The sequence below is a fragment of the Copadichromis virginalis genome, linkage group LG4, assembly GCF_057382275.1.
Source record: "Copadichromis virginalis isolate Kocher_CV1m ecotype Utaka linkage group LG4, C_Virginalis_male_GT1.1, whole genome shotgun sequence".
Classification (NCBI taxonomy): Eukaryota; Metazoa; Chordata; class Actinopteri; order Cichliformes; family Cichlidae; genus Copadichromis; species Copadichromis virginalis.
The window spans coordinates 28,137,852-28,162,016 of NC_140621.1; the positions used below are offsets into that span (position 1 = coordinate 28,137,852).

Below are 24,165 nucleotides of genomic sequence, written 5' to 3' on the forward strand. Positions count from 1 at the left end.
TGCACTATTGCCACTGACCAATTTGAATATGTTCACATATAATATTAACCACTGCTTTCAAGGGTCTATGAGACCAAAAACGGAGCCCTTAAAGTGAACTCCTATTTTATGGCAACAACCAGAAAATACAGAGGAAGTAAAGATTTCTTGCAACTCTTTTGTGACAAATTTCCCTGCTTAAGAGGAACACAGATCTACTCAGTAGTGAAACAGCCGGGAGTCTGTGACAAAGTCGCTGTTGAAAGTCCTCCTCTGTCCAGAAAAGTCCCCTGGCCTATTGAGTTAGAACTATGTTTGGGTTTGCACTATGGTTTTGGCATTTTAAGCGGTTTGGTAAAGTTAGCAGGGCATAATCTCCATTCACAGAGAGGCAGACAAACATAGATAAAGGGTATCTGAGGAATACAGATTTGAAAAAACACAAGTCATCCCTGTGTCTTTTCAAAAGCAACTCTTTTTATAAATCTTTGTCATTTGTTTCCTGCATCCAAGAGATTGCCTTGCTGGTTACGCGAATGAGACACTTGTAGGCCAACCTTGACCCGCATTTCTGACCAAACAAAGCCGGGGCTTCCCAAACTTACTAAGAATTACAGTACTCATGGGAAGGGGAAAGCTAGCCACAAGTCACCACTTTCATATTGAAAGACCCAACAATTTACTGGGAAGTTTTAAAATAATGCCTATGATCACTATACCACAAAGGGAATTAACACAAAGAACTAACTGGACTCTACAGAGATTACAGGAAAGCCTGCATGAGTGTGAATCAGCTATGTCTCATCCCGTCTGCATATGGTTAGGAATATAAGTGTGTCTTGCTCACCTGTCTCCTTGTATGTCTGCTTGTCTGGCCAGATGACAGAGCAGAGGTTTGTGAGGACCAATGTGCCTAGTCTCCGGGCACCTTTCTCCGGTCCGGTGTAGTAGTCAAGAGAGTCTTGGGTCAGTACAAACCAGTATCGACGTTGCTTAATCCAGTTGCCACGCACCTCCCGTAACAACCAACCTTTAAACAAGCAGAATGCATATTTTTGGCTTTTACTTATCAATATGAAGTAAATATATAGTAAAATATAGTAAGTATATAGTGCATTTTAGTGGCTACAGAATGATGACATCATGGGTCCAAAGATTGGCCGCCTATAATCAAGGCCGAACGATAATAGTGCTTTTGTTTTCACTGGTAGCTACTGGTGACTTTTCACAGCTAGCTGACAGGGTGGAAAACCTGAGTAACTGTGCAAACTCAGTCCTTATTATTGCATTTACACAAGAATAATAAGAAACAATTCAATCTTTGCAAAAGAGATACAAGGAAAGGGGGCTTGAAGTTGTCTGCTGTGGCTTGAAAAAGGATATACACAAGGGATTATGTTACAACTTAACCCTGAAATGAAAGATCACACGCCAGTTCAGCTGCAGTAAAGGATTTTTTAAACTGATTAGTCCAGCAAAAGAAAATTAATCTTGAAATTTTCAAGCAAGCGAGCCTGCAGCTTCTTGTCCTGTTTATTTTATTTTTTTCAGTAAAGAATAAATACCTCCTTTTTATTAGAGCAATCTCTGGCAGTAGTTTCACATGACTTTAAAAACAAAAAGAAAAAACCCATTAGATTGTGTCCCCTATAAGAAATCTTTGCTACCACCAAGCAAGTTGTACATTCTCAGAAAGGAACAATGCTCTGCAACTTTCTTTCATAAGTATGGGACTTTCACACTAAGGCAAGCATTTCCCTTGAAAGATTTTTGGGGGCAGGTTGTAAGTCTATAAATGCTGCTACACCCTGTCTTCACAAAGAATAATCTCCAAGGGCTCTAACTGTCCCTAAAGTTCGCAGAAATCTATGAGTAAAAGTTTTGCTGGAATAAATACTAGGTGCTAAAAATAAGGCCAGATAATAGCATAGGCATTAAAGGCAGCACAAAGCCACCATAACTGCCACTTTTGAGGCTGACAGAATCAGATAAGGAGACAGAGAGAGACACAAAGAGAATGAGGCAGCTAGTTTTTAGGCATGTCTGCTAATTTTGTCAGGTCTCTCTCTCTGTAATAAAAGACTCTTGTGTTCCTAAAGTTCTGAGGACTGGGAAAACTGCAACAGCCCAGATCTACTGATCCCAAATCTCTTCTGCATCCCCAGTTGTGTACAAATTGTTCTTAATAAGGAACAATTACATAAGTGCATAAGCATTTCATGTCTGAGCAGATAAATAAACTAAATTACTTTTGGCTGGCCACCTTGACTGATACTGGGTTGTGTAGGACTATATGCAGGGCTAGGGCATTGAGATGCAGTGGCAGTCAGCCGTACATGGGGTGCCTGTGCATGACAATACATATGGCTTGCATATGCATTCTTGAGATTGGTTTTAGAAGAAAGAATTAGGCAATACATCTTCAGCCTCTAACCCTGTGAAACTGTAATAACGCTTCCCCAGCATCACAACTTCCTCTCTGGTCAGCGAGCTGTGTGTCACCTGTTACCCAGAGATAATTTTGCTTGCATCTTTCTTCCTCTTGCTCTCATTCTCTTCTCATTTACTTTCATCTGCCCCAAATTTCTCTTCTCTCCCTCTTTTTAACCTTGCTTAAATGTGGTTTACCCAGGAAGTACAGAGAAACTGTTGCTTTGCTCCTGCTTCAAATAAACAAAAAAAAGAAAAAAAGAAAGAAAGAAAGGACGGGGTGAAGGTTCAGGCCTCAATATGATATAAGAGGGGATTTTGAACCTACCATAACCAACCCTCAAATATAGCCCAAAGTGAAAACCCAGGAGGTACTTAACACCACATCAGAGAGGGTCAGCATCAAAACCCAATGTGAAATGGATAAATAAAAATCACAAAGAAAGCTGGGACGACACGCAGGACAGGAGGCAGACAAGCTGGCTGGATCAAAAACAAGACACAGGCATGCCTGCACGCCCCGCAGCTCTGTCGCAGGCATGGGATATACACCACATAGGCTGCACTTAATATTGCAACTTTAAACAATGCAATAAGAATTGATGTGAAAAGGACAGAGATAAAGCTGGAGACCCCATGTATAGCCCACTGATGATCTTCCATCTGGATCTCATCTCTGTAGCCAGCTAATGCCTCCCCCGAGGGCCACAGCTCGCCCTTAATTTGTTTCATTTGTGACCCTTGACCCTTCAGTGCCCTGCCCCCTCAAACACAGATTGAGAAAACACTCTCTCTGTGTATTTCCATCTTTTTTTACTGCAAGCCTCCTGCTGCTCTCACCGCTGAAAGTTTGTTCAATATACTGAACATTGAACTCCATGATAAAAATACATACGTCTGAGAAAATGGGCCGCAGTGTTGTGCTTGCCGTCATTTCATAAAAACCATCTCCGGAAGCAGAGCAGCATTTCAGGAAAATAATACGTTACAAACTGGCATTGAACTACTTTTGTGTGGAACAGTTTAAAAAAAATGTAAAGCTAAACCTTTCCCCTGCTTTGAATCATAAAGCAGCAGACAGATTCAGCTGTAGACGACTGCAGCATGAGAAACTGCATCACATGAGGAACAACTTTAACTTTAAATCAACAAAGGAATATCAATAAACCAATGTCAACATCTCTGTCTGTCAGCACTCGTCAGTCTATATCTGTAATGTTGTTGGCCTACTTTAGATACTGGGGCAACATTCGGCCCATGTAGCCTCGGGATGCCCTACAAAAAAGGGAGAAAAAAAAGAGAGAGAGTCCTAATGGAGGCATCCTTCAAAACATATTCTTGTGCAGTATGCAGAGTGAATTATCTAACACCCTGAGGTTGCCTGCTGTTGGCTGTAATAGTGGTGCCTAGTGAAGTGTAGTGAAGGATTGCTATGTGGTGCAAGAGCTGAAATGTTAAATGAAATTTGCCCACAGACTGTAGCCATCCTCAGTTTCACAGGGAAACTCTTCTAACAGTGAAACAGTGGGGACAGCAGTAAGGGAGGAGGCCATAGCCAAGGGTGCATGGTAACTGCTGTCAGAATTAGGCAATCTGACTGTCGCCATTCCCAGCAGGACGTAACATATCTAAGCACTGGCATTTTACTGCTCCCTGTCAGCAGCAGGCCGAACGGAAAAAAAAGGAAAAAATAAATAGCACAGAAATATCCTATGAGATCATTCCTCAAAAGCATCAGACATGCAGGATAGAGCTCCTGATGCCAGTAGCTGTCTTTGCATTAATACATACAGAGGGGAGGGTGGGGGCAGCTGTGCGCCACATGTGGTAAGAGAGGGGTTGGCTACAGGGCAACAGCCCAGTATGGAGCTGCGACAGGAGGCAATTAGCCTGATGAAATATACACCATACAAAAAGACATGAACAGCACTGACTAAGCCCTGCAGGGAGTTGGTGAATAAACTGGAAAACAAAACTACAACAAGAGATTTTTCACTTTGTTAGTGATTGTTCTTCATGTTAGGTTTTGGATTTTTCAATCAACTGTTTAGCCTTAAAAAATAAATAATAGTAAATATTACATGAAAAATTTTAATATACCAAAGGGAAGTCTTAAAATAGCTCATTCCACCCCCCCCATTTGGCCAAACAACTATCCAGATACAATTTGCATTGCTAGAAAAATGCTAAAAAGTTAAGTATTTCTGTTAAACTGACGACTGGCATTTAAAAAAATAATTTTCCTGTCTGAAGCCTACTTAATTAGTAATGATGTCAGCATAATGAATATCTGATAATAGCAGGTAGATGCATTTATTTATTTAAGGAGGATAAGATAAACGGTGGTGCTATGTTAGTTGTGTGTGTCAGGCTCACCTTTTACCAAGAGTTCAGGTTCTTCCTCCTGTCCCATCTTATTCTTGTCAATGATCAGGCTTTTCATCTCTTCAGAAGACTCCGAGACAGTGTGGCTAAGTGGAAGAGGAGAAAGAGAATGTAAATAACCCTGCTTCCCTCTCAACTCAAGTCTTCCCCTGACTACTCCCTCCCATTAGACAGTTAATTGGCTCAAAGACACACAGTTGGCTGTGACCCCCCGCCCCTATGTGACTCTTTGCCAGCGTTGAGCCTCTCTGATACTCTTAGGTGGGGAGGGGGATCACACTGAAAGAGGTGCCACGAATATCTGTCCTCTAGCGTTTTCCCACTTTCCCTCCCTAGGAGCACGCAAGCCCACAAACACACACTCATACATACCACGCCACTGTGGACAGCTCGTCTCTCTTTTATCACTTTGGCCGGCGAGCCAAAGGGGCGACTGAAAATAAATGTGACAGAGCGACGCCGGCCCCGACTCCCAGCCAGCCAGCTCATGCTGGTCACAGGAAAGCAGAAGGTTCAAGAGGTCACCGCCTTAGATAGTTTAAAGCATAAACATCAAAAACATAATTAAATCTGCTGAATGGATGTTTTCTTGTTCGCCCTTTAATGCCCCACAATCAAGTCTACAGCCGTTTCCACGCACACTGACTGTTCTGCATCTGGTCAGCAATGCTGTGGACAACTTCAGACTTGTTATCTCTGGCCAAGGCCCATTTCAATTCTATTACATTGTTTAGACGTTTTATCTCTTGTCATTTATTTACCTAATTACTCGTTTGTTTTCTCTATTTCCTGGATCTAACTAGCATGTTAGGTACAAGTGACGAAGCGCTCCTTCCTTCCTGTCCTCTCCACCTCTTCTTCCTCCTGGGATTACCACTCAGGAAATGAAATCAAGCCCTCCCTCCTTCCCTCCCCGGGTTATCTCTCATCTATTTACCTATGCATTTGCTAGCTGATTTATGTCATTATTGATCAGATAATTCAGGAAGGTTCCTCCTCATTGAAGGCAGCAATAATCAGTGGGTCAGAATATACCTTTATCTGCACTGGCTCAGATTACAGCAGCTGCCAGTTTCTGTCCTTTGACCTGATCACTGATCACAGGGGAGAGTCGAGATAAGGTCAAAGGATTTCTGAAATGCTGTCTCTTATGCATATGTTATCTTTATGATGTTTATTTGCAGTGGCTGATTCTAACTAACTGGCATCTCTAATTTAAGCTAATGTCCAGACACCGTGAAACTCTAGCAGGCCATTTTTTCCATATGTGTGTATAAATTGGTAGGACGCATAATCAGAAGGCAGAAGAGAGAGAACGAAAGAGAGAGAGACTGTCACATTATACTCAGCCATGCTATAAAACTAAGCCTGCTCGCCTGCCATAGCAGCAGCCTATGGGGATCTCTATCACCCCGTCCATCTACAGACCCCATTTAAATGTATTAAAATAAACACAGAAATGTGACATCTCTTTTTTTGAGGTTGTTAACTCCCTCTACATAACAGAGACATGCACGCAGACAAAGCAGCCCAAACAGGATGGGAAAAGGATCTATAGAATAACTATGAGAGGAGTGCGTAGCTGTACTATTGTTTCTGTTTATAAATATCAGTTTAGTCTACATGAATATTAAGTCTGAAATTCTAAATAGCTTCTCTAAAGAAAAGCAGGATTTGAGAGGGGTGTTTCAGAGAATTGAGTACAAGTGACATTCAGGTCATGTCTAATGGTTATCCATCTTAGAAAACTTGGCTCTTGTGTGCATTTTTTTTGCTACACTTCAAGCACATTCATATATATTATCTCTGACCCCTAATGGTGTTATCCCCCACAATGAACCTGAAATACCAGACAAGCCAAAAGTCACTGCTACAAGGTCATGTACAGAAAGAGGGAACATTAAAAGAGGACAGAAACTCAGGTAGGAGGCCAGGTTTCTGTCCAACGTTTTGAACTTTAGCGTCACCGAAAGCCCGACTTTCAAAATAAATGATTTATAAGCAGGGCCACTATTGTCCCAAAACCCACTCTAACATCGAAATCTATACATCATTGACTGTGGCTGCAGACCACAGCGGTATAGTATTATTACTACTGTTATTTCTATATAACAAGCTGTTTTTGTGGCTAACATTTTTTCTAACTCAAGAAGAATTACATTATAAGATATGAAAAAAACAACACTGTAGGCTATATCAGAGAATAACCATCATTGTCCTCTGACCACATGTTGGAGGTATAAAAAAAATTGCTTCAACAGATTTATTACTCTGGTATTTTGCAAGTGTAGGTACAGACACATGTGGACATTCCATTTTGTCTATGTATACATAAACTGGGTAAAAAGTACTATTTCTTCATGGCAATCTATGGTGTAACAAATGGGGCAATTGTCTAAGTAAAGTTGATGTGGGAGTTTTGGATCTCCACAGCTGTCCAGCATCCCTACAGTACAACCCCAGTCCAACCCCCTCGCCCCCATACTACCACCCCCCACATTCCCAGAGGTTGCAGCAGCAGGCCGTGACGGTGGGGCGGTAGGCAACTTCCTGAGTGCAGGAAGCAATTTAACATGGGGATTAGACACCACGACGAATAGAGCTAACGCAGATCTACAGACCACACCTCTATAGACCGCACCTCTCTCTCATTTGTCCTCTCCTAGAAGGCAAGGAGAGGACTTTTTTTTCCAGTTTTTTTTATAATCATTTGCAATCTCAGAGAAATACATTGTACGGCAGTATTGCTTTTAAAACCAATATGGCAGCGCATGTAACGTTAAAGTGAAAAGTAAAGAAAGCAAAAAAAAAAAGGATTCACATCACACAGGTCAGTTTCAACTAGAAAATAAAAACTGTTGGCTATCCTGTGAAGTGGAAGAGGGAGAAGTTATGAAAATAAGGCTCAGAAAAAAAGAGACCTGATTTGTGAGAGGAAGGGACATATTTCCCTATTATCACACAACCACAGATATCTGACTCCACAGCGAATACAAAGCACGTTTTAACAACCTGTGTAGTTGCATGCAGGCAATATCTTCTGTCCTCTGTACAGAAGATATTGCCTGCGTGATGTAAAGCCAATGAGGCCTTAAATACTGGGCTATGTAACAATTTGCGTTTGCCGTATCCCAAATCTTCCAATGTAACAAATTTTGTTTTGCCATCTCTTTTATGCCTAATCCCCACAATGGCAACGTCAATACACAGTTCAGGAGTCGATGTGGTTACAAGCAGCAAATTATTTGTGATGTATTTGACAAATGGGAACAAAATAATAGAGAAGAACATACCAAAGAAAAGAGGAAGAAAAAGATTAAGAGTACAATATAGCTTGAACAAATGCAGAACTCATTTCACCTCAATTTGGAAATGTGTTTCCATTTTACATTTTTTTATTGGTAGGATCAAGGACACCATGCTTTAGAGTCTAATAGGGTGAAAATTGCCACATCGTACCAGTAATACCAAAACTGTAACTTCTTTTGCCTTACAAATGATTATTTGGAGGGCCTGAAAATCTCAGGGGGTAAATAAACGTCAAGAAATTATAAAGGTTTAGCAAGATGACTTATGCCAATACCATTTATGTCATACCCATGATAATAAAAGGTCTTGAACACTCATGTAGGTGTATACAGTTGAATTTGTCTACCTTCTTTAGCTGGGTGGAGATTGAGTAGTAATTAGTAATGAGGTCACCAAATTCCATGCACTAAATAGAAAGACAAACTTGAATGTTGTCTCAAATGTCTCACCCTTACAGGTGCAACAAGACTAAAAGGAGAGGCAAGAACATGTCAAACAGCCACGGGTGTGTACACACCCACAAAGGCAATAGGAAGATATCTAATAAGCCAAAGCAGGTAAAGTCAGTGCCATATGAGAATTTAGCTTCCTCCTAGCAACTTCATTACCTGCTAATCTTGTCCATATATGATTATGTGCTCTGCTTTGTAAGATCTCGTACCCTAATTTGGGTTTTGATTTTAGTTTTCCACAATCATAGTATAACTAGGTCACTTGAGGCAAATTTCAGAGGTTTATAAAATATCAAAAGTTGTCCTAACCACAACCTCACTTCGAATTAAAGTAAAGTAAAGTAAATGTAATATAGGAATAGCAATGCCAGGAATAGTCAAGAGGAAGTCTGGAAGACCAAATAACCTTTTGAAAAAACTGCTCATTGCTAGAAAGAAAGGAAACCCCCGGTTTGACTGCCAAAGGACGTGAGGAATATTTAACAGTCTGGAGAAGCGGTGCCACTGTTCTGAAGTGCAGTGGCACCAACACAAAAATTATCCTCATGCATAAGTCATCAGTAGAAATACAGTTTTGGTTCCTAACAACAAAAAAGTGAATTATTTCCTGAAAAGAAACATGCACGGCTGCATGAATGTGCTAACAAGCCATCAGTCGAATATTTTTAAATTCGATTTTGGTCCAGTACTCATTTAAAGAGATAGGTCACGTATCTGTGATGGTATATGATCTATTCAGCTCCATTCTATTCTATTTTGTTCCGTGTTTACGACATCACATCAAGCCATACCGCATGTCTTTGCACTTTAATGCTAGTCGTACAGCTAACCGGGGACGTAGCCAACAGCAAAGGGTCAGTAATTTGATATCCCAAGAGATTTTCTTTGTGTGTTTGCAACAGTTTGTGACTTAACAGCAAACAGTGATGAAGTAGTAAGCTGACAATGATTGAATGTTTATTGAACTTCAGTGGAGTGTGTGCCAGACACACACCCAGTGAAACTGAGAGGAGGCAGAGAAAAACTAGAAAGACCATTAATGACAGCAAACCACAGAAAAGACTCACAAGGAGTCCCGCACTAAGCCGAGCAACTGCAAATAAACTAGACAATAATACCCTTTTTTTATTTTATAGATTGCTGCTCATCTTTGTCCCAAAAGCAATTTAGTACATTTATATATTTAAATATTTTTATTTCTTCTATTTTCTTTTACAAAGTTGGGAAATTAAAGACACATAGAGGGAGATTGCTGGTCTCTAACAGTCTATAAATGAAGCAGTGCTATCAGAGTTGTACTTGTATCAGCAGATATCCAAAGCAAAGGTATACTATGGACAAAAGTGGGCCCCACCTCTTAATCTTTGATTCATTTTTTTCAGTCCTATTTCCAGTTATAAAAAAAAAAAAATTGAGTCTGCCTTTATAAACATTTGTGAAAGAATGGACCATTCTACAAAGCTCAAAGAATCCAAGCACAGTACTTTAATAGAATGTTAGTTCATGAAATGTATTTCCTCCAACATATTACACAATCATCTTTAAGTAGTATTTGCAAAGCCGAAGTGTTTTAGGAACCGCAGCGACTCGGGCACTAAGTGGCAGATCATGTAAAGTTACAGAGTGAGGTTGCGGAGTACTGAGGTGCATAGTGTGTCAAAGTTGCCAATGCTCTGGTGACTCAATAACTGCGCAGCTCTTAACAACAGCACAAAAACTGTGTGTCGGGAGCTTCCTATTACAAAGTTCCGTGGCCGAGCTGCTTCTTTAGGCATGCCTACTGCATGCAAGCCTTGACCTTGTGTAGGTTTTATTCATATAATGTATCGGTACTGTGACCATAAAGTTTGCATACCTACTAAAAAGAGTACGTCTTTGAACACAAATATTTTCAGTGATCCCTGGCCCAAATAAATGGTTCTTTCAACTGAAGAAAATGATGTACATGATGTGAGTGTTCCTTAAAGCCAAGGAGTGCAGTTGAGTGCGTGAACTGCACATGATGCTCTGTGAACAACAATACAGCTTGCTGGTATGAGAAATGTGAACTACTTCAATTTAATCTGTGTGAACTGAACTTTGAGCTAGCTCTTGCAAAGGGTGACCTTGCACAACACTGAGCTTAGGGAATATTTTACTGCTGGAGCGAATATTAGATTCATTTAAATGCCAGCAAATCCCAGAAGAAAGGATGTCCAGCAATTTTTTTTTTTTTAAAGCTGGTGATAAAAATGATCCTAAACATATTTCAAACTAAACAATAAACTACCTGAAGAGACACAAGTTCAAGCTTTTGCCATTGGCCCTAAATGCCACAAAATCTCCAGATAGACCTGAAAGCAGCATGCATGCAAGATGATCCATCTTATAGAAGTAGATGCATTTTAAAGGAAGTAAGAATGCCTTAAAAAACAAAATACTCTTAAAAACATGCTGCTGACTATGTGAATATTCAGTGTGTACAGATATGGAGATGGACATTTGTGGAATTATTTAAACCAAGATTACCTTTCTGATCTCTAACTGAGATAGAGAGCAGAGATGGAGATAAAAAGGTAACCATCATTTAAAAAAAATTAAACAGCGTAATATTATAAAAGTCTAAAGATTAAACAAATTAACCAAATGTCACTTCTCTAACTTTTCTCTAAAGAGAAATTTTTGAAAAGGATTCCCAATATTGTGCATGATTTTTTCACTGTTTTTTTTTAAAGCAGCCAACGTTTAGGAAATCTGTACAATGACCATGACACACATCCAGCAGTGTGAGCAGCACAGTGAATTAATTAGTTTGTGTCTGTCTGCCTGGTTTTAGTTTCTGTGGCAATGAGTAATTGATTTCAGTCCAGGATCTAATCACACTGCTGAGACATTAATTAAAGCTAAAGAGCCACTGTCCTTGCTCTCGGGCTTGCATGACCGCAGTGAAATGAAACATTCCTTGTAACCCAAAAGAACATGCACGGTTGCAAAAATGACCATTGCATTGATTAGTCACAGGAATACTTGGGAGAGTTGTCTGATGGATAAATAGCTCAGGATGTGCCCAGAAAGGCATTTAGAAAAAGCACCAAGTAAAATAAACCAAAGTTTATTAAAATCATGCTCATATCAGAGGCTTAATAATCATTCTTCCTGTAGAAATCCATCTATTTCTCTTCCCTTCTCCATAGAGTGCATAGGCTGACTGCATGGGCCTCTGGCTGAAACTGGGCTGGTGGGAAAATGGGAATGTGGTGATTAAGACTGGGCCTATATGACCTCCCAGCTAAAAATACACTGTTTTCTCAAGACCACTGCCAAGAAGCTCTGGACTAGGCAGAGGGGAGAGGGAAAACAAAGTCATGTTATGAGACCTGAGTAGGAGGGACAGGAAGTCTGAGTTTGTGACTGAAGAAGTGTTGTCAGCAAGGCATTTTATGATAGAGAGTAAGTGACTCTTTAGTTTGAATAAAGCCATTCTACTTGTGAAACTTAGTAACGCGGATTAAAACTTTCCATATTTGTTGATGTTGTAAACAAGTCCAGATTGTGATGGTTGGATGGTTGACAGACAGGACGACAGACATCCAGACAGGCAATTACTGGGGGCCCACTCCTAAGCTCTTCACGCAAACACTCACTTGTGTTATGCATACACACCCTCTGTCCTGCATGTACATAAATTTACACACATGAAATACATTCCTTAATACTGTTCTCTTTTAGTTATCTAGTGGCAAAAACTTCAAGCTTCTGACTACTTCAGAGAGCTGTCAACGAAGAAGAGGAGAAGCTAATTCCAGAACAGATAGAACAGAGAAAAGTCTTCAAGTGTCTACTTTCTTTTTAGAACAGTTTGTACTCTCCCCTGCCTCAGCTATGAGAAGGAACTTGAGAGTGAGGAAAGGGAAGATTAATAAAATAAATAAATAAATAGTGACAATGTAAAATGGATTTCAGCATGAGAACAGCAAGGAGGGAGGTGGCAGCTGGGTGGCACTTCCTACTGACCGAAACACCAACGCCTCGTGTCATCTGCCTGAAGACCCATGTTTGGACAATTAAACATTTTTATGTAATTTTGTGTCTCCACACCACCCAAGTAGGTTTTGGGAAATTTTCAACTTTAACTTTAGGAGATTAACAAAAGTATTGCATTAACTGGTTAGGAATTACAGCCCTTTTTTTATACAGTCTCCCATTTTTAAAGTTTCAAAAGCAACTGGACAGTTGAGTGATAAGTAGTTTCATGACCAGGTTCGATCCGTTTCCTTGTAATTCAATGACAAATGAAGCAGATGAAAGATCTAGAGTTGATTCCAAGTACTCGACTTTTACTTGGGAGCCATTCACGAGACCTCAAGAGGAACTTTGCTACCCATCCAGGCGACCTATGCAGTCTCAACTAACTGCAGGTTTAACAATGAGCAAAAACAGAAGTTGCTTTTGAAGAAGTTACTGGCAGCACGCAAAGTAACAACTGGGGCCTTACCAATGTGTTGTGAGGTCAGTTTCACAATTGTTAATATGCAAATTGTCATGACTACAAACAAATGAGAAATGGCTGCAATCATAGTATTGTAATATGGTAAAGGATTTACCCTTAGGCCCCCTCCTCTGTCCAGAGATGGCCGTTCCCTTTTCACATAAATGCCCTCCTTGACTCCCTGCTCAAACCATCATTCCTCCCTGTCCAGGATGTGTACATCCTCATCATTTCAAGAGTGGCCACTGGTCTGTAAGTGTAAATAGACTGTGGAGTCTTGGCCTGACAAGGTAGCTAAGGTTGTTTGGTTTCACTGATGTATAATTCACACTAATCCTCCTGTTTGCGTTGGGGACCCCGATCCTCAGCTTGGACACATTTTCTTCAGCGGTCAGGACAATTTGCATATTAATGATGCTGAAACTGAGCACATGGTCCATTGTTAGGCAATCATGCTGGTTTTGGTCATTGTGCAAATGGACTTTTTATAAAGTTGGGGAAACTGAGACTAAAGAAGTTGCTTGGATGCATGCAAAAACGTTTCTCTCACTGGAAACGCTACGTCCAGATGAACGCAATCATCTTTCTGGGATTTCTTGATGATTGAGATTGATTAAGATATATAAATACAATTGAAGGAGGCCATCTTTAAATATTCGATTGGTGCTGATACAAGTAGAAGGATGATTTCTGAAGTCCACATGGGTATACTCTGCTCAAATTCACACATATGCTGCAAGACTCATCAGACAGCACTTCACAGTGTAGGTGGATAAAGACCCGAAGCATACGGCAAAAGCAACCAAAGAGTTTCTAAAGGCAAAAAGAAGGATATTCTTTCATGATGCAGTCAACATCATCTGATCTCATCATCTGATTGAACGCAGAGCCCTATAAACAAGCAGCAACCAAAGGTGGCTGCAGTGAAGGCCTAGCAGATCATCTTAAAAGAAGGAAGGACAACACATAAACAGTTATAAACAGGCTTATAGTCTTCAGTTACTTCATTTCAAATTGTGTTAGTTTGTCCAATTAATTTTGAGGAAATATGTTAGGAAGTTGCAGGCATGGATTCTGTGAGACCCCCTGAAATCAGCTAATGCATCAGGCTTGTAGCACGGCTAATTAGCAGAGTATAGCCATGTTAACAAAAAAAAAAAAACCCTAATTAATCACAGTCACACCTTTATTCCATCTAATTGTTTAGATTAACATTTCCTTGTGCACAATGCAATCCAATAGTTTGGTCAAAGTCCGATGTAAATCAGAGCTTGCGTCTCCTCTTATGCAACAATTAAGATGAATTGATATGACTCAATTTGTTAAAATAGCAAAGTTCTGGCTTATCAGAGCCTAACTTGGCATTCCTTCCGTACAGCTGAACTTCTGGGTGTGTCCATTCATTGGCCAGGTAATGAGCAAGCGCTATGCTCTCTAATCTTTGCACTTACTGTGATGATTACAGCCAGGCAAACACACAGACTCTTCAAACTAGTAGTTAATCATGCCATGCGGACCACAACAGTGCAGAAATGACATACATGCACACACACACGCACATGAACCCGAGCCACACCTCTTTTAGGAGTGCTGTTGAGGCAGGACTGAGTCACCCAGTCCTTACTTCTTTCCGTCCTATTTTCCCCCCTCAAGCCTCAAAAGACACCATGTCACGTATGACTACAGCAAAATATTTCATCTCACATAACCACTTCCTGGGACAGCTCTATTCTTGTTGAGAGTTTCTGCAGATCCTCGTCTGTTCATTTGTGATGGGCGATAGGCCTACAAGTCAAGCTTTGTGATTCATTGCCTGTGAGTCGGCAGATGTACAGTTACGATTGTGGAAGGGAGAACGGGGTGGTGATAAGGGCACGATGCCAGAGATAGAGAGAAGCACAGCCTGGCTACATCACTGTCTGAGATCACAGCCATGCACTAATAGTCTGGATCAAGCCCTCCATGAATCACTTTTGACTCTCATTTGCATTAACATGTAATCCACATGGCCATTTGAATGTCATTTACAGTAAGATGCCCTGATATTGAAAGGGTGATTGGTTAAAGTCATCTAAGATGAAGATTACATTAACCATGTAATAAAAGTAAGTACATCCCAAGGAAATCCTCTGCCATTCACATATGCAGATAAGCAAACATCTCATCCCTTTTGAAGCAATATCTTTAAATAAGTTCAATCCAATCCAATTGAAAAATAATTACTTGTCTTTTGTGGAAAAAGTAAATACAGGAAGCCACAGAAACTAGTATTGCTCCCTTTAGCAGAAATAATTAGCTTCTTGTATGCATTTTTCATAATGACTCACTCTGGTGTAGGCTTGCTAAAAATCTTGATTGCGCTTCATTCAGTGGTACGATCCTTAGCACTGTTTTTTTTTTCTACTCAAAACCCCACACAAGATCTGAAGGGGATTCCAATCAGGAATTTGAATGGGCTTATTGAGCCATTCTTCAGTGGATTTGCAGGGAGGATGAAAACCTGTTGAAAGGTCCAGTTAAAGTTTTATCTGTTTAAGACTGCTGGCTACACATTATCTTCAAGTACCCTTTGATATGATGCAGGAGTCATAGTTCATAATTACTGAATGCAGGCTCCCCAGGTCCAAACATAGCGCATCAACCAGCATCACTGTGGCCAAGCAACCCAGTCTTTGATTTGTCTGTGCAAAAGGCCTGGTCTTCAGAATATAATCATTAACAAACTGTAGGTTTTGCCTATTCAGAAAAGACACGTCTTGAACAGAGGTCCAATATGTTCTATATTTGTCTAATTATAAAAACATTTACTTTGACATCAATAGTATATGTGCTTGCAACAAATAGTCTATTCTTCAGCTAATTATCTGGTGAAGTCTGTTCTTGACTAATTGCAAGTTGTTTAAAATTCAGCCCATTTTTCTCTTATGATACAACGAATAATGCTGGGTTCATAGGCAGCCATAATCTCTTTTTTTCCCCTCTGAGGGCCTTTATATCTTAGCCGAATGACAGGGCACACTACAATAGCAAATGACCTAGATATCCGAAATTTAAATAAGACAAATTCCATCTATTAATGCCTCAGGAGGTTGGGGGTGTAATAAATGTATGGTTTTCCTTAATGTTCCCATTATTTGAATGCACCCGATTTATCTATGAAAATCAATTGTTTGGAAATTTAAACATGTCAAAAACCTCCATCAGACATCTTTCACATGGAAAATTATTGGCAAATAACACATAACAGCCATAACAGCCCCAAATAACAGCCAGGTTAACTTCTTAATGGTAAAGCTCAACCAGTTTGAAAGACTGAAAACTAATTTCACCTAAAAGAAATCAAATATCACCACATAACAGATCATCTGTCAGTATGTATATGACTCTGTACCACTTGCATGCACACATGACAACACCATGAGATACTGAAGAGGAACTGAAAGAAATCAAGTATTAACACATGCGCCTGCGGATATATACAGAAATCCCCGGCGCTCAGAGGAAGTATACAAGTAAAAGACGGAACTACTACTTCCCTTGTCGTTTGCACTGTAGCCTGCAACCAAGTCGAGCTGAATGGGGGAACAAATCGAATTGGACATAAAATGGACTTTACCCTGCCAGTTCTATGTAATGCCCAGTCAAACCCATGTGATAATAGAGCATATAATTTCCTGGAGAATTCATAGTGAGAGATTGGGTGTCACATGCCCCGTCTCCAGCATGCTCTTCCCAGAAGCTATATACGCTCTATTGGAAATGGACCATTTCCACTACAGATAATGCAGCTGACATGTACAATCTCTTGCTATTGGCTACATGTGAAAAAGGACAAAAATCAGACAATGCTGGACAATGTCCAGATCCAAATCTCCCAAAATTGACCAACGTTCAAGTGTGAAATTGGCTTCTGTAGCTCCTTACCCATTTGTTCCATTGGCTGTGCAAGATGGCTGAGAAACAATCACCTCAGCTGGAGTCTGTCAACAGAAAAGAGAGAAAAGGGTAAATCGACAATCATGCACCACAGACATTGCTTTAGCTTCAGAAATAGGCCACAGTTTGAAGTGATCCTTCAATGCTTTGCCTTCAGGAGCCATGTTACAATAGGGCATGCAGTTGTTCCTGGCAAGCCTCAGCACATAGCTGCACTATTCCTGTAATGCTTGGCTTTTACTTGCAAGGAGTAAACTTGATGGGAGAAATATGGCATGCAAAACAGGCTAATTTAATATAAGTGATGGGAACAGAGGAATTTTTCATGCTTAAGCTGAGTGCACCCCAACATTCGCAACCCAAAGTGATTTTTTCTCTCCATTCGTTTCTCTAAGAAGATTAACCTAAAAATAACATCAGTTTTTGAGAATTCATGGACAGCCAGAACAATTGTATTTATCGTTTCTATCTGTGAGTTGATTGCTATAAGTTGTGAGAGTTTGAGGAAAAAAAACAGCAAGAAAGACAAAGAGACCCTTTAGCCTTAATTATAACAGCTTGCATTGAGAAAGTGCCTTTCAGAATCTTTACACTAAAGATAAACACATAAGTGTAAAGATAAAGTCTTTACGGTTATGCTATTGACAGAAAACAAAATCAAACAATAGCAGTGATTATGATAGAGATGAGAAGCCTTAAAGACCCAAGGTTTTCCTGATTAACTGCACTTTACCTAGTAAAATTTATTGTGCCCTAATAATCATCTGATGAACAGATTAATTATTTACTTAAATATTAAACTGAAGCTGGGATAGGCTGATAGCCTCGATAAGGAAAAACAGAAGAGAATGGATAGAAGGATGGATATTAAACTGCAAGCCAGCTATTCATTTAAAAATCACATAAACACCTTCTTGGACATTAGTTTTGTGTGGAAATTGGAATTAGTTCCTCTACTGACTAAAATGAGCCTACCACTGGCAGACATGTAAAATCAGATTTCATGGGTGAAACAATGAACTTTTCATTCGAGGACTCCCCTGTGAAGCAGAAGATGGAAGAGGATGTTTCCTTTCACAGTGCTCCGGCCCCTAGATTCCCAACCTGACCTTGGAAAACCCCATCAGACAGCTTGCCTGTGTGCAATTTGGACAGATTCCCTGGTGTGCAGAGCAGCACTGTGTGTCCCTGTGGCCTGACTTGTTGTCTCTGTGAACCACAGCCTTGAGCCAGCTCCTGTGGCTGCCCTGACCCAACTCAGGGGTGTTGGCCTACCTGAAACACTATCCAGGTCAGTTCTGGGCTCCTCACAGTTCACACACCACACTTTACTACAGGGCAAACTATCCTAAGTTTAACCATTGCCCCACAAAACAGTCTAGGCTTCTTTTTAGATGGTTCAAAAATAACAAAGAAAACATGAACTGCAAATTTATAGGCTAGCTTGGAATCTATGTTATATTTTTAAGGCAGACGGACCCATATGCAAATAAGGAAAAGATTACAGTTTGGATAATGAGATCTCATTAATGTTTAACTCAGAGGGAAGTACTGTAAATGTCAAACCATACTGATGCGAACAAATGAACAGACAGTGTGTGTATGGTAAATCATTTAGCCAAGCCAACAGGCCTAATAAAAAAAATCTAGACAGACATCACATCAATGACAGGAAACCCTTAATAAAAATCAGTGACATAAAAGCAATAATTTAATAATATCAACTAATCAAACAATCAGTAAACTAATAAGACAGGTAGGCACAGTCAAAATAGTCTGAGTCATTGCCCACAAGTCTTTACAATTTACTGAGAAAAATGCTTTCCAATAGAGTTAATGGGCTGTGGGGTGAGGAACAAGGATAGCGTGCGATGTAGAGCCCTGGCAAAAGATCTCTCTTTGTGGACGGCAGGGTATGAATCATTCCAGACTAGAGCAGAGCTTGAAGAGAAATAGGGAAAGATGCCGTGATGTGTTCATTCCGTGGCTGACTTCCGCTCTCGCTTTTCCCAGTTTATTCTCTCCTTCTCTTTCTCTCTCCCTTCAGCTCTCCTGGGAGGCTGAGTAACCATGAGAAAATGCTTGGGCTCAGCCAGTGTCGGCCTGAAGACCAGATGTGTGGCCTCGAGGTGGTGAGGCAGAGACGCAGCGGAAACCAAATATAAACCAGCGTACCGTGACACCTCTGAAAGCAGAGGGCAGCAGGGATGGCTAATAGGACCTGCTCTCAGCAAAGCAGGACTGTGTCTGTTTGTTCCGAGCAACAGGATGCACTGCGGTACTCCAGTCCACACTTACAACTGCCTGGGCCTAAACCTCTGTGGTGGTAGTTTATTGGTAAAACTGCATACATATTACATAAATACTGAATAATGGTTTTAGTGGAAACATGGAAAGAAAAGAGAATGACGGATATCCTGCCCTAAAATTAGTGCCCAAGTATTCCTACACTGGAGGCATTCAGCCTGGTGTGACTGTTTGGGCAGCTGTTAAAGAGTAGTTTCTTTGAATGGCGACTGTAAACATGAAGAGAAAAGGTTTTGGCATAGCCCTGTGCTCTCAAGGGCCAAGCCTACATAAGCATCGGCACTGACTCATGATCCCAACGTCAGTAAGAAAAGTCCTGGCAAGGAAGAGTGTGTCATCTATGGCTTTGGTACTTCAGTTTCTACACATCATGGCGTCTTCTGGCAGCATGTTGTAAAACAATGCAGGAGCTCGTGATTTTGAATGTCTTGAGGATGGTTAATGATGGTTAATAATCGAACACAGCCCAGATGGCTTTCCTAGAAATCATTATAGACCAACCCTTCAACTGACCTCACCCCCTTGGTAGAAATTATGGAAAACCAAACAGTATCAACTGGATCTACTCTGGGGACTGTAACACAGTTAAGATTGACCAGCTGATGTGAGATTGGAGTAGTTTCAGCTGTGTTCCTAATTATTGGCTCAGCTTAAGATATTGATAACAGAATTACAACTGTCACAATCAGAGTGGCACAAAATAAGAGGTAACATGATTTGCTGAAATGCGTCAAGCGCCTGGAAGCGTCAATAAATAACTCCATCGCATGAGGGGGATTTATTATTAGGCAAAGGATCTCTAAGACCAAAATAATGCTTTACTGCCAATTGTTACTGTGAATTACAACAGTCAACTATTTGATTCCTTCCATTTACAAGTAATGTGATAAACTGAACATGTCTAACCACATGATAGATTAAGACAAAATGTCCCTCAAAAGAAAATACATCACTCAGATTAATACAGACAGGCAAATACTTTATGACTCAGGTCACGCCTTTCATATTCATAAATATTTACGAGCAGAAATCAATAGAGCCAAGACTCTAATCGGTGATGTAACATCAATGTTGGGGATACAGTAGCTCTAAAAACAAAGCAGCATTATGAGCTTAAGAGTGGTGAGTTTTAAACTGCCAGAAATAACAAAAGCTGTTTTTAAACAATTATTCTTGCATAGATTACAAATTTGAGCTGACCTTTTAAAATGTCGCTGTATCATTTCATTATTGGGATAGTCTTGTATTCAGCTCATCATTTGAACAAGACTGTTAGTCTATATGCCATTAAATAAGCCCTTTATCTTCTCTGATTACTATAGGAGTTCAGTAGGCTTGGTTCAACTCTCAAAAACGAAAAACAAAAATGCAACAACTTAGTTGTAATCATAATTTTGCTGTTCCCTGTTACTATCAGTTATGTATCAGCTCATATAAGTCATATTGGATTCTTATAGTAAAAACTAGATTCAACGACTTCACTTGGTTCCTTTTTGTTCAGTCAATAATGGCACTCTGGTTATCTTTATATGTTTTTAAAAGGCCAGGATTCAAGTCTCAATCAAGCTTCTCTGAAAAAGCTATAATTCAATAAACATTAAACCAAAGCCCCCAGAGGAGCACAATTATGCACATGCATCATAGGTTGCATTTTAATGAGGGAATCCGGGAAAGTTAGAGGAAAAAGGATCTCGGTGTCTCACTTTAGAAGGCCATCAGCCATCTCCACTGGGACATGTAACTGTGATCTTGTATTGATTGCAAATATGAAGCACCGTTGGGTTCCTCTGACCACCAATGGTAGAACAGATGGTAGATTATGACCAAGATAGTGTGTGCTACACACCAACACCTCTTCGGATAATGCTGAGTAACAGATGTTGCTCTTATCTGGTGGTTTTTGGAACTGTTAGATTTCTGTTGAGCCAATAACTGTGTAAAACTTATCTGTTTCCATCGTTTACATGCAAATTGCTGTAGTGTATAACTGGCTGGCTGCAAAAACACAAAGGGGGCAATAAACAGATAAGCAGGATTTGCAAGTAATGGCTCCAGGTGGTATTACTTTCATCTGCAAAGGCTTAGTGTTGGTGTAAAGTTTATCTCAGAAGCACAAAATAGCTGTGCCTATAATTTCAACCAGCACATAATGTTATTTAGTGTGCACTGAAGTCAAAGTCTAAAAATATGATCAAAAAAAAAAAAAAAAGAGCTGGTGTTTGGAAAGGCACAAAATCCTAACAAATATTTGAGAGCATTTTTTTTTCCTGGGACACTTTACATTAAGAGCTGCATGTGGGGTTGTACAGAAAGAGCCTACCTTAATGCAAGGCAACAATGCCCCCTTACAAGTGGGTGGACAATGCTGAACTCTCTGTGGCTGATCAGATGACTAACATTACAGAGAATACAAGGCCACAGTCTTATTTGCCACTGAGCAAATGGGAGGCCAAATACACAGGATCAGTTCAACACAGAGTTCGACAAGTTACATCAGAGAGTGTGTGCATGTGGGATTGCTCAATGTTGCCCAGGCCTCAAAGACCACACAAACCTAAACGTTAAACTAAGGATCAGTAGATTCTGTGTCATGCATCAGTTTTAGAGGCTTGTACTGAACAGACAACAAGGTTAACAGTGAACATGTATCTAAACTTGCACGTGAACACTGTAGCTCACCACTTCACTGGACATAATGCCATAAACGGGAGCATGATAAATTCTTTATCATACCCTGAATTTCCAACCTATATGTACAGTACTGTGTAAAAGTCTAATTTATTAATATTTTGCTCACAAGAAGCCAGACCCTCTTGGTAATTTTTAAGTGGTCTTTAGTAACAGGTCTCAATGTCTTTCAAACTTTTATTTGGACATTGGCAGCTTTTTCAGTCATTTTCAGTCCAGTCCTTGTATGTGCTCATTTTCAGCCAAAGATGCCCATTTGACAGGCATAAAAAAGTATTTTTGCACCAACAAGGTGATTCCCAAAGAGCTGTTAGCCGAAATGGGAATGGCATTCTGTATGTCCTGTACAGCAAGCAAGAAAAACTTGACAAGTAGAGGCCAAAAGCCTAAAGAAACCCTAAAAAAACAACAAAGATCTGACAGGACCAGAGAAAAGCATCAGGACCCTTGGTTGATTGATCTACTGTTCACCAAACTTCGGAAATGATTTCAGAGGAAGGGCAGCTGCCATGAAGCCATTTTAGCAAAAGGAAAGCAGGACAAAAGGCCAAATGACAAAAACTAATCTAAATTTGAAATGTTGGGTTCATCAACACATATGGAAAAGGCCAGGAGAGAGGTACAGTGAATGCCTAAAGCAAAACATGGTGGAGGCTCTGTCATGGTTTGTGGCTCTTATCAAAACTGATGGACTCACAACTACAGAGAAGTACAAACATTTTTTGTTCCACCATGTAATACCATCAGGAAAGTGTTTACTTGGCAACTGACCTCATTTCTCAGCATGAGAATTATCTCAAACACACTACCAATGCAGGTAAAGCATATACGGAACACAGTCTGCCTTGGATTGGCCTCCCCAGAGCCCAGACCTCAACATTAGTGGTGTGGGATCATCTTGACAGAGAACAAAGCCAAAGATCTCTAAGAAGAAGAGAACTATTCCTGAGAACTACTTCAAGAAATTACAAGAAAGCTTGGCTGAGAGTGTTCAGACTGCTTTAAAGAAGGAAATTGATCATACCAAATATTGACTTTTAAGCTTGTTATATTTAAACAGTCTGTCTCTGCCTTGTATACTGCATGTATGTTTGTACAAATGAACCGTTGCACCTACGCTAAAGTAAAGGGTGACTCAAGACTTGTGCACAGGACAGTAGTTTTCCAAGTGAAATCATTTTCAAACACTGAACTAACATTCTTTTCGTTGAATTTCCCGTGTAGTATTGGTTTTAAAAACTGAGCAGTTTTTAAAACCAATACTGATATTTTAAATGTAGTGTGGGCATTCATTAAAAACATGCTATTAATTTATTGGTGCTCTGAAGCTGTTCTAGTGCAGGTGGTAAGTTTTTACCCGTCCATTGGGAGTCAAGTCCTCCTTGTTGCGCAATTCAAAAGATTCTTCCTCCTCTTTCTCCCCATAGTCCCGTCCGAGCAAACTGAAGCCCTGCCTGCAGCACAGAAACCAGCAAACTCCTTGCAAAGGCATTCAAATCAGGTTAAGTGTGTCGTCTTCTTCTATCCAGCTCGGTAAATTTAACATTCACGGTGTCGTCTCGACCGTAAGTAACTCCAAAAGCTGCGTGAGCGCATACAGAAAATCCTCTCCATAGGTGTCCAGCGAGGAGGGTGATGGAAAGCATAAGCTTATTTTCTTCCTTTATGTAAAGGAACATTAAATGTCTTGTAAGTGTACATGACAGCAATCGTTCTCCAACACGAAGATGTGGTTAAAGGAAAACCCTCCACCGCTTTCAGAGCTCCAGCTGCTTCATTCGCAATACCCTGCTTTAGACTTCACAAAACCGAGGCGCAACAAAACTCAAAGTTAGTATCCCAACCTGGTACTTTAAGTGAAAAACACCAGTGTGAGTAACCCTGACAGGAGCACCGCTATTGAGATCAGCATTGTTTGCTCACATTTAGCGAGTAACCTGGAAATGTACCTCAGCGATGTCTGAGTCCCGAGTTTGAACAAAAGCGTGCTGCTGCTTGGACAGGACCGTGTGGGAAAATAGACCACGCCCATCGACTTTAGCTCTACTGCGCTATTGGCTGGACACAGACACTCCCCGGGATACCACGCCCACGGTGCACGCCTCTCAAAGCAAACATCATCCACAGCGTCACATGTCCTGTGGTAGATGACAGTAATCAAATCATCCAGAATCAACATGATGTATTATAATATTCTAATATTGACTGACT

General features: G+C 40.3%; 1 protein-coding gene across 1 annotated transcript in view; it reads right to left on the reverse strand.

Annotated features, from left to right (window-relative positions):
• Positions 1-23,919, reverse strand: part of plekhh3 (pleckstrin homology, MyTH4 and FERM domain containing H3) — a 36,482-nt gene extending 12,563 nt beyond the window's left edge. The window contains exons 1-4 of the mRNA XM_085454681.1: positions 23,312-23,919; positions 16,948-17,003; positions 4,786-4,880; positions 827-1,009 (exon numbers count right to left, since the gene is read on the reverse strand). Of these exons, the coding sequence (XP_085310807.1) occupies positions 827-1,009; positions 4,786-4,880; positions 16,948-17,003; positions 23,312-23,446 (469 nt within the window). The 5' untranslated portion in view covers positions 23,447-23,919. The remainder of the gene's footprint in view (positions 1-826; positions 1,010-4,785; positions 4,881-16,947; positions 17,004-23,311) is intronic.
• Between the last annotated feature and the right edge of the window lie 246 nt (positions 23,920-24,165).